General features: G+C 48.4%; 1 protein-coding gene across 7 annotated transcripts in view; it reads right to left on the bottom strand.

Moving 5' to 3' along the window:
• The window catches only part of CADM1 (cell adhesion molecule 1), a 131,344-nt gene that overhangs the window by 41,479 nt on the left and 64,982 nt on the right, over positions 1-24,883 (bottom strand). For all 7 annotated transcript variants that reach the window (XM_085081913.1, XM_085081915.1, XM_085081914.1 and 4 more), the window contains exons 2-3: positions 2,407-2,553; positions 1,690-1,842 (exon numbers count right to left, since the gene is read on the bottom strand). In XM_085081913.1, the coding sequence (XP_084938039.1) occupies positions 1,690-1,842; positions 2,407-2,553 (300 nt within the window). The remainder of the gene's footprint in view (positions 1-1,689; positions 1,843-2,406; positions 2,554-24,883) is intronic.

Genomic DNA, 24,883 nt, shown 5'->3' with positions numbered 1-24,883 from the left:
AAAAATCATCCAGTAATATTGAGAAACAGGCTGTGACTTCAGGGGGTAACAACCACTGCAGCACAGTCCAGAAATGGGACAAACAAGCTTAAAAATTAAGACATGGGAACAAGGGAATCTTTTCTCCATGAAAGCACCAGCAGCAAGGCAAAATTCAGGATAAAGTGAACAGCGAGAGCTCTTATGGCAGAGTCACGGCTTCAGAAAATCCCAGAACTTCCAAAGGAAACTCAACTTTGCTCTGATCAATGTGATTAAGCAACTGCATAGTTCAGATGTGACTCACAGGTCTTCGAGCTAATGAAGAACAAATATGTATAAATACCATCCAGATGATCAAATGGACTAATTAGTCACTTGTGGCTTCTCTCTAAAAAGAACAGAACAGGCTACATATTTGAGACTTTCCCATGTTCCAATTAAGCATGAATAAATCTACATATCGTGTCACAGAAGACATGAAGGTGCTGAAGCAAATGCGCAGCTCCCTCTGAACGCTGGCTGCAAAGGAGACACCTCAACACCTCCCTCTGCTCTCCTGAGCTGACAGCGCTCGAAGCAGACCAGCAAAATCAGTCTTTGATATCAAAGGCTGGGCGATGGCCACGAGATTTTTGGTGGGAAACAAGTTCCTGGGAGAACCAGCCAACACTGACACAGAACCACTCCTCTGCCCTGGGTCATTTGTTCCCCTAATTATGGGGACAATAATAGAAAAGACAGGGAAGGCAAGCTATCCCTGGTGTCTCAGTGCACAATCTCTCCATGCAAGTGCTAAAACAAACTGTCCCCTGCTTCATCTTCTAATAAAAAACCTCCCTCACCCTTGCCTGCTCCCTGAGCTGAGGTTTGACCTGAGTACACAATGAAGGTGACGAGAAACCACCTCCTTTATGGATGTGGGGGAAAGGCACCACACACACTGGCCGTGCCACAAAGGCTTCTCAAAAACAACTGAAGTACAAGACAAGAAAACAGACTTTTCCCTCAATTCCGAAGCACGATTCATGTTTAAAAAAACCCAACAAAAACCTGCATTATGTCTCCCACATGAAAGACATGCGGTGCTGGCTTACAGGTGAATGAAATGAGTATTCTGATTTCAAACACCTTCTCAGCACTGCCAGCAGTGAAATTAAATCCAACAAACTGTTTTTGCCTGTATATGATTAGAGGCAGGAGCTGGAAGAGCTTCCCATGCCTGTGAGCGCTGGAAAGTGCACAGAAACTTTGAAGGTGTTGATAACTGTAATAGCTGGCGTAAAACTGCTTATAAACATCACTTAACAACGTATAAAAACCTAAGACCCAAATCTCATTAAGCAAAAGAAGGCAGATTTAAGCTAATCAGCAAGTGAGATCTTACATTAAGTCACCCTGCCTGATTCAGGTTCTCCCATTAATAGAGCCTTAAAAGCTGCTGCTAATCGGCAGGAACTGCTCTAACAGAGGAGCTGCTGTCACTGCCAGTGCGTTGGTCCCATGGCCACACGTGCCTGGCTGTCACTGCCAGGGCGTTGGTCCTGTGGCCAACACATGCCTGGCTGTCAGCATTCAGTGCTCAAATTCCTGCTTCCAATCCCTCTCCAGGCGGCTGCAGCTCTCCCAGTGCCACAAGGAATGCCATCCCACCGACCCTGTGTGTCCAGGGACTCCAAAGCCCCCAGCAAGCACCAATCCAGTCCTTACCAAGCACGGTGATGGTGGTGTAGATCTCCTGGGGGGGGTCGGTGTAGAGCTGGCAGAAGTACCTCCCTTCATCAGAGATGGACACGTTCGTCAGGGACACTCGGAGCTCGCTGTTGGAGAAGTTCACCAGCTGGAACCTGCTGTCCTTCAGCGCTGCAGAGCAAGCACAGCTGGGTGACTGCATGGAGAGAGGAAACATCCCCTTCCTGCTACACCACAATCCCAAAGATCCCTACAGACAGCAGCACATCGAGGTGAGCATTTAAAGTGTCTCACTGCAGCCACCATGGCACTGTCTCCACAGGACAGACTTATCCACTGGACATGCAAGAGCTGAGAGATTTCAGTTTGGGTACAAAGCAGCACAGATTGTCCTGAAATTTTCAGTCTCTGGTCTGAAGAGATTACCTCTGAGAACACTGTCGCCCCGTTCAATTTGTTTGTGTCAGCTAAATATTTGGCACTCAATTGCAATTCACCCTGAATTACAACAATCAATTCCTATTGCAAAGTAAGATGCTCCGGATTTTAGAGGGGACCGTGAAGTTTTCCATTAAGGAGAAGATGATGATTGTCTGTCTCACCTCCCTCCACAGAAGCAACTGAACTGTAATTGCCCAGCATTGCATAAACAGGAGAGATCTTGGCAAATGCCATGCTCTGAGTGCAACTGAGGCACAGGAGGAGTCACAACCCAATGAGGAGCCACAAACTTACGCCTGAAATCTCTGAAATAGATGGTCTGCCTGTTGGGGTTCAGGAGCTGGATCACCGAGTCATCGCTGTTCTTGACGCGGCAGCTGATGGTGGCAACTTCCCCCTCCACCACTGTCACATCCTCCGTCACCAAGTTCTGACCATCACCTGCAAGACAGAGCAAAGGTGGGACTCCAGCTCAGAAATGACACCTGTGGGTTTCATTTGGGAATGAAAACCTCCACTGCCACCAACGGAGGAATATCAGCTGGTGAGCCACTGACTGTGGGTCCCACAGCCAGCTGGCAGAGGAGCAATGGGAAAGGATATGATGGGAATAGCCAAAAAGGACTACTGCCACACACAGAAACACCAAAAATTCCCCTCCTCTCCCAACAGACAAATCTTGTTAAATTGCCTTGAAAGAACAACTCACTGTAAGAAGCACTTATCCTTTGACTAGAGCAGAGAGACTTCAGGGAATCAGTTGTTACTCACTCTGTCTAATCAGTAGGTGCTATTAATGTCCAGAGCCAGGGGAAAAAAAAGGATCCCATGCAATTATGCTGTGGGAGCCTTGTAATCATTTACAAGTCATCATCCCAAAAACTCTTCTCCTAATGAAACGAAGCATCACAAAGGATGCAGGGGATGGGAGTGGGAAAAGCACCTGGCATTTCAATTTCTCCATAACTGTTGGGAATCAAAGTGGGAGAATTTTGAGATGTTGACTGGCTGTGCTCCAAATGAAGCCAGGACACCTGGGCACTCAGCCACAGGCTGGGTGGTCAGTTTCTGCCTTAGCCACCAGAAACCCAAAAATGCAGGATAAGGATAAAGTTTGCACACAGTAAATCTGGGAATGGTATTTAAACCCCAGTTTTTCTCTCACCCTGCATTTTCTTCATTTTTCTTTCTTTCCAACTTGCCTTTATTATTTGACATCCCTTGGAAACTAATGTTTGACAAAAAGGTGCATCGTTTGGAAAGAGAAAGATTGATAAACCATCAGACTCCTCTCCACGCCTGATGGGCAGTGAGCTGAAGTCTGGGCACATTTTTCTGCCCTCTCAGTATAGATTCTGATTCTCCAGATTGATGAACTTTGAGGAGCAACAAGAAAATTTCCTATCAAACAGTAACACCTGCATTGGAGCACAAACCCCAAGCCCTGTGCAAGAGGGGCAAAGAGCCTGTCCTACACACCTGCCTGGCTCTTGCTCTACATTCTGTGCATCAGGATGAACCTGGTCCTGCTCAGAGCCCTCTGATGGGAAGGTGAGCATCCAGCCACCCCACCAGCTTACCAGCACCCTTAACAGGCTGTTCTTGAACCTTGGGGACACATGGTAATGGCAGCTTTGGCATTGATGGGTTAATGGTTGGACTTGATAATCTTAGAGGACTTTTCCAACCTAAATTATTCTATTCTCAAATCCCAAACCCCTCTGCAGACCCCAAAGGCCATCAGTGCAGTGTCCTACCCTGTGTGTGCCACATCCTGCCGTGGAGGTGACAGAGCAGCCATGCACAGCCACAGCCAGGCCCTGGCATCAATGAAATCAAACATCTCACAAGTGGTTCAAGCAAAAATATTAAACATTACTAACTGCTTCTGGGGAATAATTTTATCAAACCCATTCAAAACAAGGTTCTTGCACAAGGATCAGCTTGATATGTTCTCATAAATGCAATATTCCCTACAAATCATTAACAAAGCTATTAAGATTCGATTTCCATCTAAGCAATTATTGCCAGCATATTTTTTTACATTTACTTTAAAAGACTCAATCCTATTTTCAATTCATTAAACTGTTCCTTGCGTTTACTGAATTTTACATCAGCTTAGAAGACTATTTGAATTAATAAGAATTACAGTAGAAGTAATTTAGAAATAAATTATTTGAAGTTCAAGCCACTGAAGCTTTTCACGCCGGGATGCTGCTGCATTAAACCTGCCGATGGATGGCTGCAGAGTGCAGCACCTCGGTCTGGGCTGCACCAGATCCCTCTGAACAAGGCTTTTATCCGGGTTAATGACGGGCAGGGAGCACATGAGGACACGCTGAGCCCTCCACGGCTCGGAGCAGCCGCAGCCTCCTGGGCTTTGCCTCTTTGTTCTGAATCAAAGGGAGTCTGATCAGCTGCCGTCTGCTCTGCTGACCCAAACGTGCTCCACCACAGGCACCCCTCCACTTTTTGGGGTATCTATTCCTATCTGCTCCTGCTTACCAAGGCATGAAAGCTATTTCCATGAGCAGCACCAATTACAAACCCTAAATTAAATAAAAATGCAACACAAAGCAAGAACTCTTTAGACCCATCCGCATTGTCAGAGCTTGGAGAAGTTTTTCAGTAAATGTTTCCTGTCAGTGTATATGTATTTTAAGGAGCATTGAATACATACACAGCATGACAATATTTTGGAACAGAAAAGGGCAGGTTGGGGAGGGGAGATGAAATTTATGGACCCAACATGGAATCTCAGGAGCTGAGAAAAGCAAAGGAAATTTACTGTTGAGAACCAATGTTAAATCCCCTGGCAATGCTTTGTGGGGTCAGAGCACAAACAGATCCAGTGAAAGCCCAAACAGAATGATATGGGACAGATTTTCATCTATTACAAGTGAAGGGACTATGACAGCATGGTGTCCATGTATCAGAGCAAAGCTTCCTGTTGGGACTCCAAAACAAGGGACAAATCCTCATCCCAGTGTGTGATGCTCTGGACAGACAGACTCCAGGACAGACAGACTCCAGGACAGACAGACTCCAGGGCGGGACTTGGAGTCCTGAAAATCTTGACCTGGAGTACAAGGCATTGCTCCAGAGGGAGTAGAACAGGAACAGAAGAGAAGCCACTTTCTGGGGGTCTCCAGGGTGAGCTACAGGCAGCATACACAGCAGTGTTAACAAGCAAGGGAAACACCAAAATGGGTGTCTGCAGTGCTGGGGGAGGGAAAATGCCATGTGTGCTTCCTTCATTACCCAAAGCAATTCTCCAGCCTCATTTACTGAATCTCCCCTTGCAAGGTGAAAAACGACACTGTGTTTTATACTTACTGGAAGGGGGAGTGAGGGGGGGACACAATGCTTGAGGGATGCTTTGGCTGCAACCTGTACAATTAATTTCTGCACTTGTCTTCCTGCCTTAGACCGCTGCAGTCTCTGCTCTTAAGGCTGCAGACAGACACAGACGAGTAAATTGTGTTTCAAACAAGTTCCCCTTAGCTGGACACAGCCCAGGGACCTTGGCTCATATGCAGCGGTCACATTTAAAATCAATTCTTTCTCCGCTTGTAGGACACTGGGCTAGAGGGAAGCGTCAGGGAGAGAAGAGGGAAAGATTAAAATACGTGCTGGGGAGCATGATTTTTCAATTTCTATGGAATTTCTAACCACAGGTGCCCCAGCGTGAGCTGAAGCACTGCTGGCTCAGCCGGCAGGATCCCGACACAAACGCTTTCCAAGGAAGAGGGGTTTTCATTACACCTGAACTATGTAAGCCCGTAAACCTAAACAAAATTCCTCTTAATAGATTGAGTCAGAAGAAACAACTTGCACAGATACACAAACTGTCTGTTCACATGCTCGAGGAGGAAAGCAACACAATGCTCCATCCCCAGAATTAACACAATTTAAATGTCAACATTCATCTATCAGTTTCAAGTACCTGAAAGGAATGTGGTGGTTAAAGAACCATCTAGAGCTGAGACAAGTGGGTTTATAAACATTGAGCATCCACCTCCCTCAGAAGCTTTGTCTCCTTTGTGTTCCTTCTCTCCCCTGAGCTGAGCAGCTCCTCTGCTCTCTCATCCATCACTGAGAGCTTCATCTCTTCCCTTTAACACAAACATCACAATCAGCTTCTTGGGAAGAGAACGAGAACCAAAGAGACTCTTGGTTCAGATACAGGAAAAAGGAAGGAACCCAATGGCCATTTAACTACCCTGCAAGATTTGCTTCTAGGAGGGAAAGAAGAACTGCCAAGGCAGTGCTGGGAGAAGCTGCTGGAGCTCTGTGCATCTGGGCTCCAAGTCTTGAGTGACTGTTTTAAAAAGCTGCACTTGTCACACTTGAACTTTGGAAAAGAAGGGACAATCCATGCTGATTATGCTGGCGAGGAAAGGCAATTGCTGCTGATGGAGTTAATTTCATGGCATCTTTTCATGGGTGAGAGAATGGCAACAACTGGGGCCAGGCTGCCCACAAAACACACACGTGGCTCTCCTGCACGTGGGCAGAGCTGCAGCTGGAGGAAATGGATCAGGTCGGAATGCAATGCTCCTAACAACCCCAATAAGCCAGCCTGGCTTCCTGCAGAGGTGTCTGAAGCACAGAGGTGCTCTCATCCACTTACATGAAGGTTACTGTGAAGGCTGGGGTGCAGGGAGGGCAGAGAGGAGGCAGCCACTGCTCCTTCCACTCATACAGTCCCTAAGGGAAACCTGCAAGGCCACTGAGCCTGGAGCCACACGTGGCACTTCTGAGTAATTCTTCTCTCTGTGCAACCCTCACCCCCAGAGGAAAATGTTGTTTTCTATCAAGATTCACAACTAACCTTTTGAAACAGCAACTTTCTCTTCTAATAAGATGTAATTACCAGCTTTGTGACCCCAAGTCAAGCCTCTCTGAGATTTTCCTGCATTCAAGTAGCTCTTATTCCCTCTTCAGCATCTTCTCCATGGCCAGCAACAGACTCAGCAGCTCCAACTCTCAGGCATAGAACACTTCAAAAAAAAAGTGATGCTGGCAAACAAATAGAATTCTAGAAAAATCTCCCTTTTGGGTTAGTTCTGTGCAGGTCTGTCAGCTGCAATACAGCACTGGGGAGTCTTGCCCATGAAAATCCTTATTTGCTGAGCACCAAGAGGAACAGTGACTTTCCAGCAAGATGCAGCTGAGCCAAACTGGGCAGAGAAAGGGAATGGGGTGTGGCAGCTCCACATCTCCCTCTGAGGCAGAGACTACAGCAAATTGATATGGTAATGCTCACCTGGTACTCGGATTTTTACTCTCAGATTTAATGCATGTTTTCCTTTCTTTATGCCGCAGCCAGGTTTACGAGAACTGCTCTGAGGAAGGGCACTGCTGGCAGACAAACTTCGCTGTGCCAGGTTTGGGATCCCCTGCTCCCATTTAGGAGGGGAAAAAAAGGAGGGCTGGGAGGAATTAGTATTCACAGAAGCTGTTCCCAAAATGTTGATTTCCTTGAGTCTCCCTGACGCTGTCTGCAGGGACAGACCCACTCAGCATCCTCAGTGCCAGGATCTCATCCCTTGTCACTGTGCTCAGCCCCAGCAGCCACAGGGACCTCTTTCCCCTCCTTCTCAGCACATATTTTCGCGAGTGAGCACTTTCGGCACCTTTCTGCAGCTCCTCTCCTCTCCCCGCTCACAGTCACACCTCCCCTGAATTACTCTCCACGCTCAGAGACAACGTGCAAGATGGTGCTAAAAATTACTTATTGTGAGGAGCAAGTTTACGCTATGAAACAGCCACTTCAGAGAAATATACGGCAAATTCAAGCGAGTTGTGCACAGATATTAAATTTGTGGAGGAAAAAAAATGCCATTGCCACCTTTATGGCTTTTCTGGCTTAAAGAGTAAGAATAAAAGATGACAATAGCTCCGAAATTACACTGGAGGCTGCAGTGACTTTAAACATAGTGAATATCTGTGTGATGCAATGGCATCAGGGAATTCTTTCCACTGGTTGAAACCAAAATGGTACAACGACAAAAAATCCTGTGTTACGACCAAATTAAAATATTTCTTTGGATGTTAGGAGCAAAATTCTTAGTTTCCTGCCATGAAAACCTCCGCACCTCTGGCCAAAGGGTGTTCAGACTGAAGCAGTTCCTTCACCCTCCCTTCACACTCCTGTTGCCGCCAATCGCCCTGTCTGCGCAGATTTATGATCTGTCACCTGTGCTGGGATTAGATGTCACCCTTGTCTTTCTATTACCCAGATATTGATAGATCAAACTCCCTGGCCATACGTCGCCTGTCCCTTCAAAGGTTACTGCTGGCGGACACCGAGGATCAATATCCATCTGCTCTGTCACTGACCAGAGGGACTCAGCAAACGTGGCACTGGGAGCCCAGGCAGGGAGAATTCGGAATGGCAGCAGAGGTCTGCTGCTCTGCACATCTCAGGTTTTTATTCCACATTTCTAATATGTTTCTAAGAAACAGAAGCAGCTGATCTCTCGCTTTGGTTCCAGAAGCTGATGGTCCATTGGCTAGACAGTAAAAGGTCACTTGCTAAAGACTGTGCTTCTCCCATAAGGTCACAGGTTTATCCAAGCGTCCCCCAAGGACACTGGTGTGAGAAGCTGCTCGGCTGCACCAGGGAGACAGAAGATCTTCTGTGGGAGGATCTGAGAAGGCTTTTGGGGGACATTGAAGGGCAGAAGTCAGGAAGAGCAAAAGGGTAGGAAAGGGCAAAGCTGAGTGGCCCTCACCAGAAATACAGTCAGGAACCCTTCCCTCGTGTTCCCCTGACAGTCAGCTGTTACTGCCAGCCAACACCCACCAAGGACACCACCTAAATCCACTGCTGCCATGCCCCAGCACTGCTTGGAAGCAGCATCAGCAAGGGAGAAGGTTTGACAACATGAGACAGTCCCAGCAGGCTGCTGCCTCCATTCACTGTGTTTAAATAACACTCAGTTAGGATCAACACATGTCTATTATTAATGGAGCCATAATACAGAATTCCTTATCTGCATTTATCTTCCAGCTACATTGCTACCAAGGACACCCACAGCCCAGATCCAAGGAAGGAGACCTTGATTAAACCCGAGTTTCAAACACAGGTGGGATTTCCTTTCCCTGCCTTGACTTGCTCCACAGGGAGCTGAACCCTGATGAGGAGGTCGGCGCTGCAGGTAAGAGGAGGAAGCACAGATGAAACATTCGGTTCTCAAAATCAAAGAGCATGTTCAGTGCATTTCCCTGACCAGAACAACACCTGCTGCCTCACACTCCTTTCTGTCTCTGCCACGAGGGTAAAGCTACAGCAGCCCCTGCCAAATCCTGAGTGCAGGAGGAGAGAATTTACATGTTTGCAGGTTTGTCACCATCATTGTCACCTCTGGTTTTGCCCTGCGGTGTCCAGCAGCTGCCACCTGCCTCGCAGTGAGCACAGCACTGCTCACACCCCGAGCTGGCACATGGATCTGTGCAGGAGCTCCCCATCTGCTCTCTGTCCATCTCCCCTCAGTGCATATCTGTGCTGGGTGTGTCACCTGGGGACTGGACAAGGGACACAATGGGGGAACAGTCCCACGGCACTGTCCAGCAGCAGCAGCCTTTCCACTGACCCCACCATTGCAACCCCTCAGCCCCAGATGCTCTCTGTCCCCTGCAAGCCCTCTGGGATGATGCCACTGCTAAGGTCTGCTTTGGCACACTCTCAATTCCCAGATCCGACGGCACCTGCCCCAGGTGCACCCCAGAACAGATTCCCATTAGTCAGAGCCACGGGGCTTCCAGTAACAAGGAATCCTGTTTCAAGTCAGATGATGGGTTTCATTTTACTCTAATGAGCAGATATGTCTTATATCCATACCTGTAACCCATTTCTTGCAGACTTTTTCACATCCTTTTTATTTTTTACTGTCAGTAGCATCTGTCACAACGTGCGGCTTAATAATCTCTTTTAAACCCAAGAAATCTGTATTTCCATACAGCACCCACGATGAATTCTGATCAACATCAGCCTGGTCTCTTCCTATAAAAAGGACCTCCTTTCAACTGCCTGCATATTTAAGTCTGAAATCTTTAGTTCACCACTGAAATAAGGAAGGAATAAATGACAAAATTAATAACAAATGCGCAAACCTGTGGAAAATGTCCTCGAAGCAAAGGACCAACAAAGAATACACTGGAATACCATGTTTTCTCGGGGTATCCTGGCCTATTCCCATCCTTTGGTTCAGCACACAGCCAGACTTAAATCCCAGCACTGTCCTTACCATGTTATACACAGGAATGACTCCATAAGCCTTCCATAAAACACCTGCCCAGCTGTTATCCCAGAAGTTTACAGTGATGTAACAGCAGAAGGCGAAACATCTACCAGCTGGAATAACCAATGGGAGTGACCCACTCACTGCCAGCTCATTGAACACTGAACAAGGACAAGCCCCCCTCCACGGATTAAGCTGAGTTTCTGCTGCCCTTTGAAGTTAATTCCCAGTTTGCCACCAGGGGAGGAAAGTTAATTCTTGCTTCCCATGAATTCCCAGCCTTTTTTGCAGTGGCTTTGCTCACAGGTGTTATCTGTCCACTCCTCATCTCCCTGGGTGGGAGTGCAGACGTGAATGTCACAGTCCTGGATTTCGGAGCCCTGTTGTCCCCACGGTCATCTCCCTGTCCACCCATCACCTGCAGGGACACTGTGACATGAGGAAGGACACTGTCTTTAGGGATCTTTTCCTCCCTTTCTTTTGCATTTTTTTTGGAGACCAGAGACAAGATCTTTCCTCCAAGAACAAGACCCCCATCAGCGACAGACACTGCCCCAAAAATGGGTGAAAGAATCTCAGCAGCAACATTACGATCAAAGTGAGGACTCCTTCCCATTTTTACTTCCCAGGAAGGATAAAAAGGTATAAGAGAAGCCTTTTGTCTAGATCCCAGATCAGACATAATGATGAATGCTCACCTAAAGGGCAACATATTTGTAAGTTTTAAGTCTCTTGCAACACCAACTGTCCTGATTCATCCCCGCGATAAAGGCAGCTCTGAGAGCTATTTTACCATATTTATTATTTTACAGACGAGGAAGAAAAAACGTGGAATCAGCCCTCAATCTGCCACCCGTCGGATTTATAAATGTTAGTATAGGACCAGTGCTAATGTCTTGAAACATTAATCTCCTCACTGCAGATCCTGCTCATCCCTCCTCAGCCTCCACCCAGTGGCTTGTCCAGGCTGGGGGAAATAAAATGCTTTTTGGTGGTTTTTTTCCCCTTCATCTATGGGATTTGTTTTGACTAAACCCATGAAAAGAAGAGAAAGGGCAGATGCTCCTGAACACATTCCTGCCTGCTGTCAGTGCTTTGCCAGCTGAGTGGAAGGCACAAAGCTCTGCTCCAGTGTTTATTTTTAAAGATGCAGCCTGCCTGATCCACGCTCATTCCTCACGCCTTGTTTTCAATAGAGACTCTGTTCTCTTTGCTGGCTGCCAGGACAAAGGCAGAGCTGGGAGGAAGGGAAGAGAAACCGTGTTCTGCACACGAAAATAAACCCTTGGGTCTATAAACTGCATTGCCCCAATCTCTCTCACTGCCTCTGCAGGTGCAGCAACAGCACTCTAAAGCGTATGACCAAAAAAATACAGTAATGATGAGAGAGAAAACCAGGCTGGATATGGTTCTCATCCCACCTTCCTCAAATCTGCACCCACACCCCCTTGGGTGCCCAATCCATCCCACAGCAGGCACACCAAGCAGGCACTCCTCTCTCAGCAAGCTCTTTGTAAATTTTATCACTTATTTCTTAAAGTTGCAATTGCCTTTTAAAATTAGATTGTATTTAGTTCTTAATTAAATCGTCATCATTCTACAAAACCCCACAGGCTTTGAGGTTTAGATTGTCATTTTAAACAAAAGTAAAATGGTAAATGCCTTTTCCATCCAACACCATTAGGTATAATTAAGCAATGGGTAAAGCATACATCGTGCTATAAATGTCATTTAGTTTTACAGTGAAACTCATCAACATTTATCAAAACACTGCCTCGAGAAAGAATGAGACAGCTCCAGCAAGTGACTTCCATTCGCTGCTGCCTTTGAAGCGTCTGCTCGGAGGGAGAGCTGCAGCAGGAAAAGCCTTCCTATTCCATATTTTCATCTTTTGGGCTGAAGTGTTAATTTTTTGCCACATTCCCACATGTGGCAGGATGGGTGGCATGTAGCCATCGTGCACCAGTGCTGGGAAGGGAGTCCTGGAGAGCCCCAAAGGCAGCCTCAGGTAAAAGGGAGCACAAGGTGATGCCAAAGCCCACGGCTGAGGGGATTTATGGTGGGGCAGGACAGTGCTACTGCTCCTCTCTGGGGACAGTGTCCCTGTCACAGCACCACTGGGCTGCCCAGCAGACTCACAGCTGTCCCCACAGCCCTGCAGCACAGTGTTCTGCAGGTGGGAAGGCTGAGATGAATGGCACTTGATTCCTGCTTTCAGGTGAGGCACCTGAGCTGCCACCAAAGGGACACGAGCTGTAAAGAAAGACAAACACCAGCAGTGCACATCACCAGGCACCGCCGTGCCGCTTCTATTTTAAAATCTCAACATTTCTTGTGCTCTCCCGAGAAGCATTAAAACAGTCAAACTGAGCCCATTTAGAAGCAATTTTCAATTTACTGCTCCTCCTTGATATCCACCCGGCAAACACCAGCAGGCACTGGCTCCATCAATAGGGATCTGGGCACCCGGGTGCCTGTGCCTGCACCGAGCCTGACGCTGCAGCTTCAGGCACCAGGCAGAAAAACAGATTTGAAATTGATGTTTCATCATTACCCGTCATTAAAAAATTATGCTGTTGTACAATCTCAGAAGTAGCAAGGAGTGAACGCTGAATGCCTCCGCAAGTGTTATTAATTCTCCCTCCCTGCCGTGGTGCAGAGGGGTGTTTTTGGGCGGTGAGGTTCTCTCCTCCTCCCTCTCTTCCTCCTCCTCCTCCTCCTCTCCCCGAGCCCCCTGCACTGTGTTTGTGCCGCAGCCTCTCTGCTCCGACATCTCCTTGCACCGTGTTGGCAAGGCAACAGGAGCGCAGGGCTTTGGGGAGCAGAGCAGGGAAGCACTGCAGCCACCCATGGATCCCCAACCATCTCCTGCTCCACACCCAGACCCTCCCAGAGCCATCCCAGGCTGTCCCAGCACGGGGCTGTGTGATGCTGCTGGGGTCAGATGGCAGCCAGTGACCATTGGAGCAGCCATGGGAAACTCTGCAGCTCCCTCTGGAAACGTGGACATGTTACAGTCGGGGTTTGGCCACAATTCCCACCCCAGCCCTTTACCTGACATGTTTTCCCTCATTGCTTGTCTGTAGACAACCATTCCAATGGGACATGTGCTGGGAACAGCAGTGGCTACAAAGCAAAGGTGATACCAGACACGAGAGAGCCACACAGGGCTTGCTGTCCTATGGAAACCCCCTCAAAATCAGTGAAAATACCCAAGAAATTCATTCTTCCTCCCCCCCACCCCGCCTTTTTTTTTTTTCCCCTTCTTGTTGTCAAGCAAGTATTTTCCATCTCCCATGCTCTCTCATGCCTGTGGGAAGCCCTCGCTGGCAGCCTGCACAGGGATGTCCTTAGGGTCAGGGGGAGAGCAGGAGGACACTGTGCTGCTCATCCACCACATTTCCAAGCTCAGAGATAAATGGATTTTGGACAGCACACACCTGCACTCCCCCTCAACAACCCTCCTCCTGTCCACAGGCAGTGTCAGACCTAGCAGCAGGGAAACAAACTCCTCATCTCCAGCCCACTGCAGTGCCCTGAAGGCAGTATGGATTTTCAGGTGAGATGGAGTGAGCAGTACAGCCAGGGATTTTGGAAATGGACACTACATCCAGCACTGATCCCCCAGGTCACCTTGTTTGAAAACTGCAAATACAGAGAGGCCACTCCACCAAAAATCCGTCTTCTTAACTGCTTGAAACTAAATTTAAAATGCATGTATGCAGCGTTCCTCTCTGCTCGCTATTCTGAGCTTCTCCTTTGGCCTTATGATAAAAGAATGCAGGAAATTATAGCCAACCTTCCCCCAGCCCGGAAAAGCGAATTAATTACTGCAAGCACAAAGTCAGCGCTCTTCCAATAAACCAGTGCAATCCATCCAGGCACTGAAAAGCAAAGAAAACATCCTGGGGGTTCGATACCTTGCTAGCCATTCACAGCATGCGCCGCCGTGGATATTGCGGAACAGCTGTGCCCAGGACTATCACAAAGCCAACATTATCTCTGCCATTATTAGAATTAAATAAAGCCTCTCCTTCTTGATGTGCCCAGGATTACAAAGCACCTCAAACCCCTGCAGGCTCTCGCCACGCCTGGCCCCATGGTGGCTTTACTGCTTTTAGCCAGGATTAGATGGTCTGCAGTGACCAGTGACAAAGTTCCTCAAGGTGCCAAGCTGCCAACACCCCCTCAGTGCCACCCAAAGCACTGCAGAGCTCTCTGGAACACCCTGAGGAGCCCAGGGTGGGCACATGGAAGGGATTTGGGGTGGGGAGCACTGCTCATAGCCCAAACCCAGCTATCCACCCACGTCCTGCTCTTCCCTGTCCTCCTGGGCACAAACCTGGGCGACACAGGGAGCCCCCAGAAAAATCTGGTACACCACTTTTTTTCTGAAATTTTGGGCAAACCCACTCTCTTACGCCCAGGAGGGAGCAGCTGGGCAGAGCAGGGCTGGTGACTCCCCAGGCCAAGGAGCTCAGTCACCCAGCACGAAGCTGGCACTGAGCACTGCTGCAGGTGGAACAGCAGATCAGACACAAACAACCTCCCTCCTTTCTATTTGTACATACAGTAAGCACATTTCAAATAAAAATACACTCCAACCATCAAAGCCAGGCAGCCTCCAACCCTCCTGCTGCCATGTCACAGGAGACATGAGACCTTTTACAGATGTTGCCAACAGCAGCTGAAAATCTACCAGACATTTGCTTAGCATTTCTTGAAAGAACAGTTTCAATTAGACACATTCTTCACAGTTCTCTTCTCAAACCCCAACAGTTTGAAGAGATCTGCTTGTTTTTGCCAAGTTTTCACGAACTGCAAGCCTGGCCCCCTCACACTCAGCACATCAAGGGTAGGATATTTAAAACAAGGCTCATTTTCAATGGAAATGCTCCACAATAAATAACTCAGCAGTGCCGTTGTGAAAATTTAAGATTTCAGCAGTTGACTTTTAATCAGGAGCTGCATTTGCACCCGAGAGCAAGAGAAATCCTCCCTTTAATCACTTGCATTTAAAACCCCTTTACAAAACCTGCTCTAGCTCAGGGCACAGTCTGTCCAGAACCTCCCTCCTTAAGCCCCAGCAACCCTGGCTTTCCAGTAAACGCTGCTGTCACCGAACTGGATGACACACCACATTTTGGAGCAACAAATGACGGAAAATTCCTCATGGGTATTTTTCTAGCAAGGCACTGAAATGACAGTCTGGCTCAGGCTGGCTTTTAAAAGCGGTTTATAAACATTAAAAGGGTTTTTGCTGAGGAGCCACTTGGGCAGATCCTGTAGCGAAGGTGCTTTTGGGTTGGGGATTATTTTTTTTGCTAAACCTGCCAGGGCTGTGTGCTGCTGAAGGGTTTGCAGGCAGGCAGCTACTCTGGAGCAGGGGTGTCATCAATCACTGCCGTCAGACACTCACTGGGTTCCACCTCCAAAGTCACACCAACAACTCGCCCAGGGCTGAGCTCCATCCAGCACCCTGTGAGCAGCACTCCACCCTCAGCTCACCTCCCCAGGCTGTGCCTTGCAGTCATTACCCTGGGAGAACCATCCTGTGAATGGAATGCATTAAGCTCAGCCGATGAGATAAAACACTCAAGTTTTGTGGAAAAATGCTTTGACATAGACACCATATGCTCAACACCCACCATGAGGCAGGTGACTTCAACCAGCAAAATTTCCTTTTCCTACTGCCTGTAGTTAATTTGGGAGCAGCTCGTCCTGCTCTCAGCCAGAACACAGGGATGTAAGCAGTGTGTATGGGAATGGATTGTGGAGCACAACAGGTTCTTCTCCAACTGGGGCTGAATCCTCACTGTGGATACCCTGCGGCAGCCACGCAGGGTGATGAACGGCTTAGGAGTTTGGGCTGGTTGTGAGAACAAAACAAGCCATCTTGAATCTGAAGGTTTTATGGGTTTGCTGTTTCATGTAATTTCCCAAAAAAACGAATTACATTCTGCTCATTAGCAAACGCCACTGCACAAAGCGGAGGGCTCTGCAAGCGGATTACACGCGGCAGCACGGGGACAGCGGATAACGACTCCAGTCAAATTCTATTTTAATGTGCCCAAAGAAACAATAGCGCAATCAAACGGGGGGAGGGAATCAGAAAAGAAGGAAATTCATCTGCCATACTCTGCCTTTCCATCTGAAACGCAATACAAGGAATTAAACTTGTCACTCTCAACTGCAAACTGCCCGACAGTGTGGAACCACGTGTGGTGAGCCCAGGAATCTGTCCTGGCACTGCTGAGCAGAACATTTGGAGTGCTGGCTTGCAGGATGGGAAGCACTGGTTCCCTGAACCTTGCACCAGCTATTTTCCCTAGGGAAATTGCAAGTTTGCAATCATTTACCCCAAATTGGCAGAGCCTTGTGGAGGCACAAGGACACACCACGTTACTATGGGCACCATACTGGTGCTGTGCCTCGAGACTGAGTCACAATCCACATTATACCTGTTATCTTACTCAAAATCCCAGGGACAAGAGCTTCACTCTGGCTCAGAGGGTTTTTGGTTTGTCTTTCAAACAAACATCAACAAAATGTTCTCTGATAAGCAAGTTACCCACACAGACACAAATCGCCCACCTCTGAGCAGCCTCGGCAATAACTCACTGCAGAAGCCAAAGCCGTTCTTTTATTCTAACTTCACTTCTTGTTTGAAACCTACCAAGCTCTAGAGGAAACATTCAAAGTAGGGAAGGTTTGAAACACTCCAATACAAATCCCAGGTTTGTAAATAAATGTCAGCTCGGCCACGAGGACAGCCACCTGCCTACATGACACGGTCCCTGTCACCAGCACCAGCCTTCAGCCTTATCCTGCTGCTGCTTTCCCTCAGCCAGAGCAGCTCCTCCATCTCCTGCCACCCCACAGCTACTGAGGATGGTGCTGGTGGCTGGGGAAGCAAAACCTTCTGAAGCAGTGGGTGAGTGTTTTGCTACACTGAGACTCGCTCAGCTGTGAACGCCACTCGCAGCACTTTTCTGGTCTGAAAAGGGCTCAATCACTCCTCGTCCCCATCGCCAGAAATCATCAATGGTGAAACCCCAAAGAGCCACAGCTTCTCAGCTCTCTCCCCTTGCTGCCACCCTGCTCCCCCGGCCGGAGCCTGGTCACACTGCCAGAGCCGGAGGGAACAGGGAATGTTCCCAATGGTGATCCCAATTAACGAGCCCACAGCTATTCACGTTCAAAGGCTTCGCAGCTCCCATTGAACATTTCCCTTTTGTCTTCCTGTCCCTTCCCAAAGCGAGGGCTCATTACTGCTGCAGCCCCGGCTGTAATTGCTTGGGAATGCGGCTCTCGGCACAATACCCCAGAGAAGCTGCTTTATGAGGCTCCTCATGCTACTGAAGAATGCCATGAAAACCCCAATCCCAGATGTCTGGCTCCGAACCAGGGAACTTGGCCGGCCTGACGAGATTTCCATCGTGCTTATGTAAGGGCGGCACTCACAAAGGGACACTGTAAAACAGAGACGCTGTCACCGCTGCCTTGGCCAGCTCCCCTTGCAGGGAACAAGCTTCAAGTCTCGGCAGCACCTTTTACCTTTCGTGCCTCACACAGGACCTAGAAAAACATTCAGCACCTGCACTTAAGCTTTGCCCAAGTGAAACCACCTTCTGTCCATAGGGAATGAACAGTCAGAGCATCTTAAAACAGGGCAAGGCCAATGAACACCCAGCTGAAGGGACATTGCCTGCCAGGGTAGTGGCCAGATGTGCCAAACTCAGAGCAATTTGAGCAGTGTGGATGCTCAGGGTCATGGGGCAGCCTGTCAGCGCTTCCTCACAGCAAACCAACACATGTCACAGCAAGGAAAAACACCTTATGGGTGAGATCTTCAACATCACAAAGTGACAGCGATCTTGGAACAGAGAAACAGGTCAGAAACAGCCTCAGAACTGCCAAGAGAATTACTTGTGCACCAACACTCCCCCAGCAACGGGCAACCAAATGACACAGTGGAATTATTCATGTTAACAGCTCTCACGTGGCTTAGAGCACTTAGAGCAGGGTTTGGACCAAAGCCACATGTTCCAGTTTCTGCCTGAACTGGAAGGGATGACCAAGGGCAATGGGAGGCAGTATCACCAGAAAAGCACCCATTTCTCTGCAGCAAATTGTCACCCCGTAAGAATGCTGCTCCTGCCAGGACAGTCGTACATCAGCTGTGTCATCTACCCAGCAGAGCACAGGAGTGCTGCCACGGGAACTGCACTGCCCAGGGTGTCTGCAGCCGCAGCGCCTCAGTGCCAGCAGCACTCTAGGAACAGAAAATAAACACAGCGAAGCCTCTCAGCGAGGCTGCCAAGCTCGGAAAGCCAGCCCTCCGTGCAGCACCAGGAGCTTCCTCTGCATCCCCAGGATGCTTTGGCACACCTGGAGATACGGAGCTGCTGTCCACCACCAAGAGAAGGATTCTTCTGAGTTCAGCACACCTTCTGCTGCCATTATTTTTGTCATCAAATACAGCCCATGTAAGATGTGCTGATGTGCCACCTGCAGTGTGCATGGGGCTCTCCAAACCGTCACTTCCCAGCCCCAAAATGCACCTCCTCAACACAACAGGGAAAGCAGCTCTCCTGGCTCAGGGGGCAAAGCCACCTTTCCCAAGCCATTCCCACTGTCCCACCAGGCAGGAACACTGCAACCCTGCCAAGGACAGGGGAAAAGGAGAAAGAACTGACTGGGAAAAGGACGTAGGGAAAGTCCTTAGCCAGAGGCTCCAGACCACAGGAAATGCAGGTCTTTACTCATTGAAGACAAAGCTGAATTTTCCTTGTTTGTCAGCTCAGGTCCTGCTGCCACATCCCTCCTTCCCCCAGGGGTTACAGAGAGGAAGGTTTTCTGCGAATGACACCCATGGCGTTTGACAGATCGTCCTTCTGCGAGAGGGAAATGGAGGATTGGGTTGCTAAAAGCATCAGCCTGCTTATCAATCTACGAGCAGCATCTTTAAAGGTCACAAGTGGGGAAAAAAATAAAAAATCAGCTACTCATTCTAATTCCTCGCAAACAGGAGCTCGTTTTTCACAAATCCACCCTGCCGTGCTCGGTAACGTGACCTTTCACTTACAAAGAGAACAGCCAATTTCTGACTCTCATGCGTTACCCTCCCTTCTTTTCCATAAATTAAACACAGCCTTTGTACCATCCTAACAGGCTTTTCCAGCAGTCCCCTCAAGCTGCCACAGCTGTTCTGGTTTTGGTCCTGCTGAGGGTCTGGAGCCCACTCAATGGGTAAATAGGGAAAAGCAAAACTTCAGTGAAAAATGGTGTCTGTCACCACAGGAGTGCTGGATGCCACTCCAACCCCAACTTTGCCAACACTCCATCAGCATGATACTGGCCTCTCCAATGGGAATTTTTTATGGTACCTGGTATATATGAAGAGAATACAAAGCAAGGAAATTGACAATAAGAACATGACCTGTCTTCTCCAAACCTTTCTCAACATCTGCAAAAATACAAATCAAAACTGGAGTCAAGTTGGAAAACACAAGTGAAGCTGAGTGACAACCTGGAGGACTTGTGGAGCCCTCAGGGGAGATCACAGCATGCCTTTTATCAATCCTTGTCCATTTTTAACTACTCCAGACTGCAAAACCCAAACCAGAAGCACCCCAAAAAGCCACTTTAGGGCTGAGGGTGCTGACCTGTGCTCCCATCCAAGGCAAGGAGGTAAAGGAACAGAGTTATCACCTCTTACAACACAGTACACACCCACAAAGAGGTCTGAACAGGATTTGCTTGAAAAGCCACGTATTTAACACAGTTGCCGCACTTTGGCAGCAACAGATGTTGGCAATGGGAGGTTGATGTTCACCTCCTGTACTTACTCACCAGCAACCTTCACTGCTCTTTGCCCACTCGCTTGCACAGCTTCAGCTCTTAGAGGAGCAGAACACACGACATTTACCATGGCTGTTCTGCAATTATCTCTGATTTCTGCTGAAGGTATCTGAAATGTCAGCATGGGATTCCACCCACACCCATCGCTGCCCAACTTCATTTTGGCCAGAAACACTCCTGCATCTCCAGCCAGCCTGACAGGTCAGCTTGAGAAGGGCTCACGCTGTCCTAGAAACCATCCTTCAGCCTGGAGGTGACCAAGGCTCCAGAGGCATGACAGAACCACCACCATCTCCTGGAAAACTTTATCCTGTCAGTGCATACCAGGCTGGACAGCAGGAGAGCACCTGAAGCTGCAGCTGCTCACCTTGCACATGTGTAAGGGAGAGTGAAGGGAACACCATCCTGGTCCACCCAGGTTGTGCTAGCAAGCAGACTCTGTAAAAATACCCCGTATTCCTCCCATCACCAAAAATGGGAAGGTAGTAGCAGCCCTCCCTCGGCTCTGCTGGCGGAGGAGGGCGGTGAGTGGGTTCTGCTGAGCCATCAGGACCAACACCATTGCAGTGTTGATGAGCGACGCAGTTACAGCCCAAGGCAGCGCGTAAGGAGCTGTGGGAGGGGAACAACTACATTTGCATGGAGTTGTGGGAGCTCTTGAAGGGGATCTGGCAGATGACTGCGATTCTCTCCACCCCCAGGCCTCTGGAGGTGAGTCAAAGATGAGTCAAGGGCTGCAGGCAGAGGTGAGCAGGAACGACCACGCTCGGCTGAGGCGACCAGCAACATCAGCATCTTCCCCAAGTCATTGAGCAACCTCGTCTCCAGAGCTAATGCCGCTCCATATGTCCATGAATTATTGATCCCAGCTGCTCCATCAATTGCAGGAGGCAGAGGAGATCACAGGCAATCCACCCTGTGCGAAAGCAACGCTGGAAAACTCAGTACAAAAGAAAAAGCCTCATTTTACAGATTTCAGTTTAGTTGTGTGTTGCCAGCAACTCCCTTCATCCATATCGTTATCATTGGTATTTTATATCGGCTCTGTGCTTTTAATCCTAACTTTGTCTGGAAAATATTTCTGAGAGCAGCCTTTGTTTGCCACCCACCACTGCAAGGCTGCTGCCAGCTCCCGTAGCGGCACCGCCGACAGCATGTGCCAGATGAAGAGAATGGCACGTACCTGTCAGTCTTTGTCAGAGCAGCTATTTCTGGCTTAGGTTTACATGCACAGCCTCCTGCAAGCTGCTTGAAATCTCCATTTTATAGAGGGATCTGATGCTACCTGAATGCTGGCAGGTATCAGCACTCTGACAGCGAGTGGCCAGCACCGTGGGGTCCAGGCTCAGGTTGGAAAGGGCTGACTACAATGCTCAGCTCACAGCTCATTTCTTCATAGATTTAATTAACTCAAAAGCCTTTTGCCTCCACACTTGCAAAAAAAGCACTTTACATCTTAAACTAGGGATAACAAGGGCAGTAGGGCTAAGTCTCCAATCGATGTACAGACACTGCAACGCTTGCAAAGAACTGATGAGAAACCAAATAAAAATGCTCTTTTGTGTTCATCAGCCCTGTTACGCTCCAGTGTTTCATCCTCTGTTGTGCTTCAGAGCTCCAGCACAGTGGTCTGTCCTGGGGAAGCCTTTTGGACCAGACCTTTTGATGTACCCTCCTGAAACGTTGCCTTGACTGACTAAATACTGCATGGAGAAACACAACCACACCCCAATGCCTGCTCAGGGAAGGTCCAAGGATGAATGCCTTCTCCAGACTGTGCCTGGCTGCTGCCGAGGCTCAGCCTACTCTGGCTACCAAAAATAAAAACAGAAAACACTGAAGATTTGGGAAGTAATGGCTTCTGGTTTTCTCAGTACAGTGATAACACTCTGCTCCATTTGCAGAAGAGCTACTTCTCTTCAATAATGGCTACAAACCCTGATCCTTACCACAATCTGCCAGCTCGCCTGCACCAGCATCATTTTGGGATGAAAGCTGCAAAGGTGAAAGAGTTTCCCAACCGAAATTGTGAGAGCAGCCTCGAAAATAGCATCGCACTAAATCCCGCAGCCAGTGAAAAGCCTCAAAAGGCATTTGCTGCACGTGGACTCTTTGAATCCAGTGACTTCCCTTTTCATCCCCTCGAGTACACTGAACAGCGAGAGAAAAGTCTTCCAAACGCAGTAAAATAAAGTTCAGAGGGAGGTGCTGAATGATTTTTAGTGTTCAAGTCAGACATTCTGATACTGGAGCTGGAACATGCTTTAAGTAACTGCAAGAATTTTTCTCCTGCCTTCCCTCAAAGGCCAGAGGCCACTGCTGAGGGGCATGGATGATCCCTTAGACACACAACTGCTCATTATATGTGTATTTCTTTAATTATATGACACCAGGAATGGATGAAACCCACTGTAAGTGTGTAGAGAACCGATCAGTACAGAAGGTGCTGTTGAAAGCCAGAACTCCCTGGTTTCCATCTGGAGCAGAGCTTTAAGACAAGCTGTTAAAGAACTAATCCACCTTTCTGCAGCAGTTGGGTATCTGGGACAGCGAGAGACTGGCAGCTGCAGGCTCTGCCACTGCCACACCCCCAGATGCCCAACTCCTGGAGCTGTTAATCCTGGGAACGTCAGCAGCTCGCGCAGGGATATTTTATTTTATGCTTCACTCTGTCCCAGCTGGGACTGCTCTTGCAGCCCTCAAGACCACAAAATGTTTACAGGCTGGGAAAGGATACAGCTGCTGGTCTGAAACTGGAGGACAGCAACAACAAAGAATAGAAGATGAAGCCAAGTTCCTGCGGCTGAGGTGGGAAGGAATGCCGAGAGCACCAGAAATGTGCATGGGGAATGCAGAGGCTTTGTGGCTCACCAGGCAGCGGGACAGGGCACAGGCTCAGCAAATAATCAGGTTTGAGCATCCCTTCCCCTACGGAAGCCGAACACAGGATTCCAGAATCCAAGAAAAGATCAGGGCATCCCTGGGGTGGGGGAGCCATCCCCAGCACGGCACCCCTCTGGGAACATCCCCCTGCACCGAGCGGCGTCAGGGAGCTTTTATCAGGGATACGCCGGATAAAAGCTCTGCTTCTGCACGAGAGTGACCGAATCTACAGGGATATTCCGTGCAAATTGTCTGGTTAGAATAATAAATAGCGGCTTCGCCTTATAATGTCGGCCGCGCACAACACGTTCATTTGTGATCCGAGGCTCCGATTTAAGGGAGGAAGAAAGGATCCTCGCCTGCCTGGAGATAAACTTAAGTAAATAATGTTTGCCATCAACTCCAAATGAAGAATGACAGTTAAATTTTATAATCATCTTCACAGCTCCAGGACTTACTTTATATTTTCTCAGGCTCATGACCCAGGGGTTGTCATAGCAACTAGGAAATCCTACCTTATCAGCCTCTTACATTTACATTCCTTACGGCTGCTTCCCTTTATGAATTAAATCCATCACGGTCTTCTATTCTCCAAATAAGAAGTTCTTAGGATTATCTCGCAGAAACAAGGATCAAATGCTTTGATTGAAACACTATGCAAAAGCTAATTCACTGGTGGTTTTCTTTAAGGGAAGATTGACTGTGCTACAAATAAATGGCTCCCATCCAAGCGTGCAGTTGGCAGCCGCTCGCAAAAAAAAGTTTAGAGAGCAAACATGGTTTCTGCAGCGTGTTCATGTCGCTGGAGAACGCTTCTACATCTGGACACTAAGAAGGGCACCTGCTCAGCTGGGAGCTCTCTTCATTTACAGAGTTTAAAAAAGATTCAGGGCTCCAGAAGAAGAAATCTAAACACACCAAATACATGTGGCCATCCTGCACAGGACAGATCCTGGATGCTGCTGAGAGCCTGGATACTCCATGCACAGACCAAGAAATACAAAAGTGGCTGGCTCAGAGCCCATCACCCTGGCTGTCTGTTATAAGACAAGATGTCACCAGAAAACAGCATAAAGTCTCACTATGCAAGGTTATATGTATATATACATTTGGTTGGGGGGGCAAGACCATTTAACTGCTTAAATTTGATTTTTCCACATTCAATGGGCCCAGTTTCAGAGTCCAGTTCAGTATTCAGAGGCAGCTGCAGCAACATCGCTTGTCTCTGTCCTAAACAACACAAAAAAAAGAAACTGTAATTCCCAGAATGTTTTCTGCAGGAGTCTCTTGATTAACAGAACTCCTATAAAGTGTAATGAATTTCAGAAAGGCAACTCTGCAGTTACAGACCTACAGGCATCAAGAGTTTAATTTACTTAATGTACTTTTTATTCATTACTGGTCCTCCACGAGAAGCTGATCACCAACTTGCAGAGTGCATTGCTTAATTATCCATGCTGCACTTCTTCAGATGAGAACTATTGGAGCTGCCTGTCAATACGGCAGGCGGGGATCGATTGATGCAGCCAGAGCCATGCTGCTGGAATGCCAAAGACCAGCAGCAGCCCCGCCGAGTGTGCATGGAGCAAAACAATCAGAAACTCATCTCACAGCCTGAAAACCCTGTCTGTTCCCAGAGATGGTATCTGCTGTGCTCACAGATGGTGAGCAGACCCCAGCACTGTTCTTCATGCGCCGTACGTCTCACTCCGTGCAAACAGCTCCTCGACACCTTTGTCCGGGCAGCCTGCAGCCAGCACTACCCATGTTTTTGC

The sequence above is a fragment of the Lichenostomus cassidix genome, chromosome 24 (assembly GCF_008360975.1).
Source record: "Lichenostomus cassidix isolate B80296 chromosome 24, HeHo_3.0, whole genome shotgun sequence".
NCBI lineage: Eukaryota > Metazoa > Chordata > Aves > Passeriformes > Meliphagidae > Lichenostomus > Lichenostomus cassidix.
The sequence above is the reverse complement of the archived record's forward strand: the minus strand, read 5'-3'. Positions and strand labels throughout refer to the sequence as shown.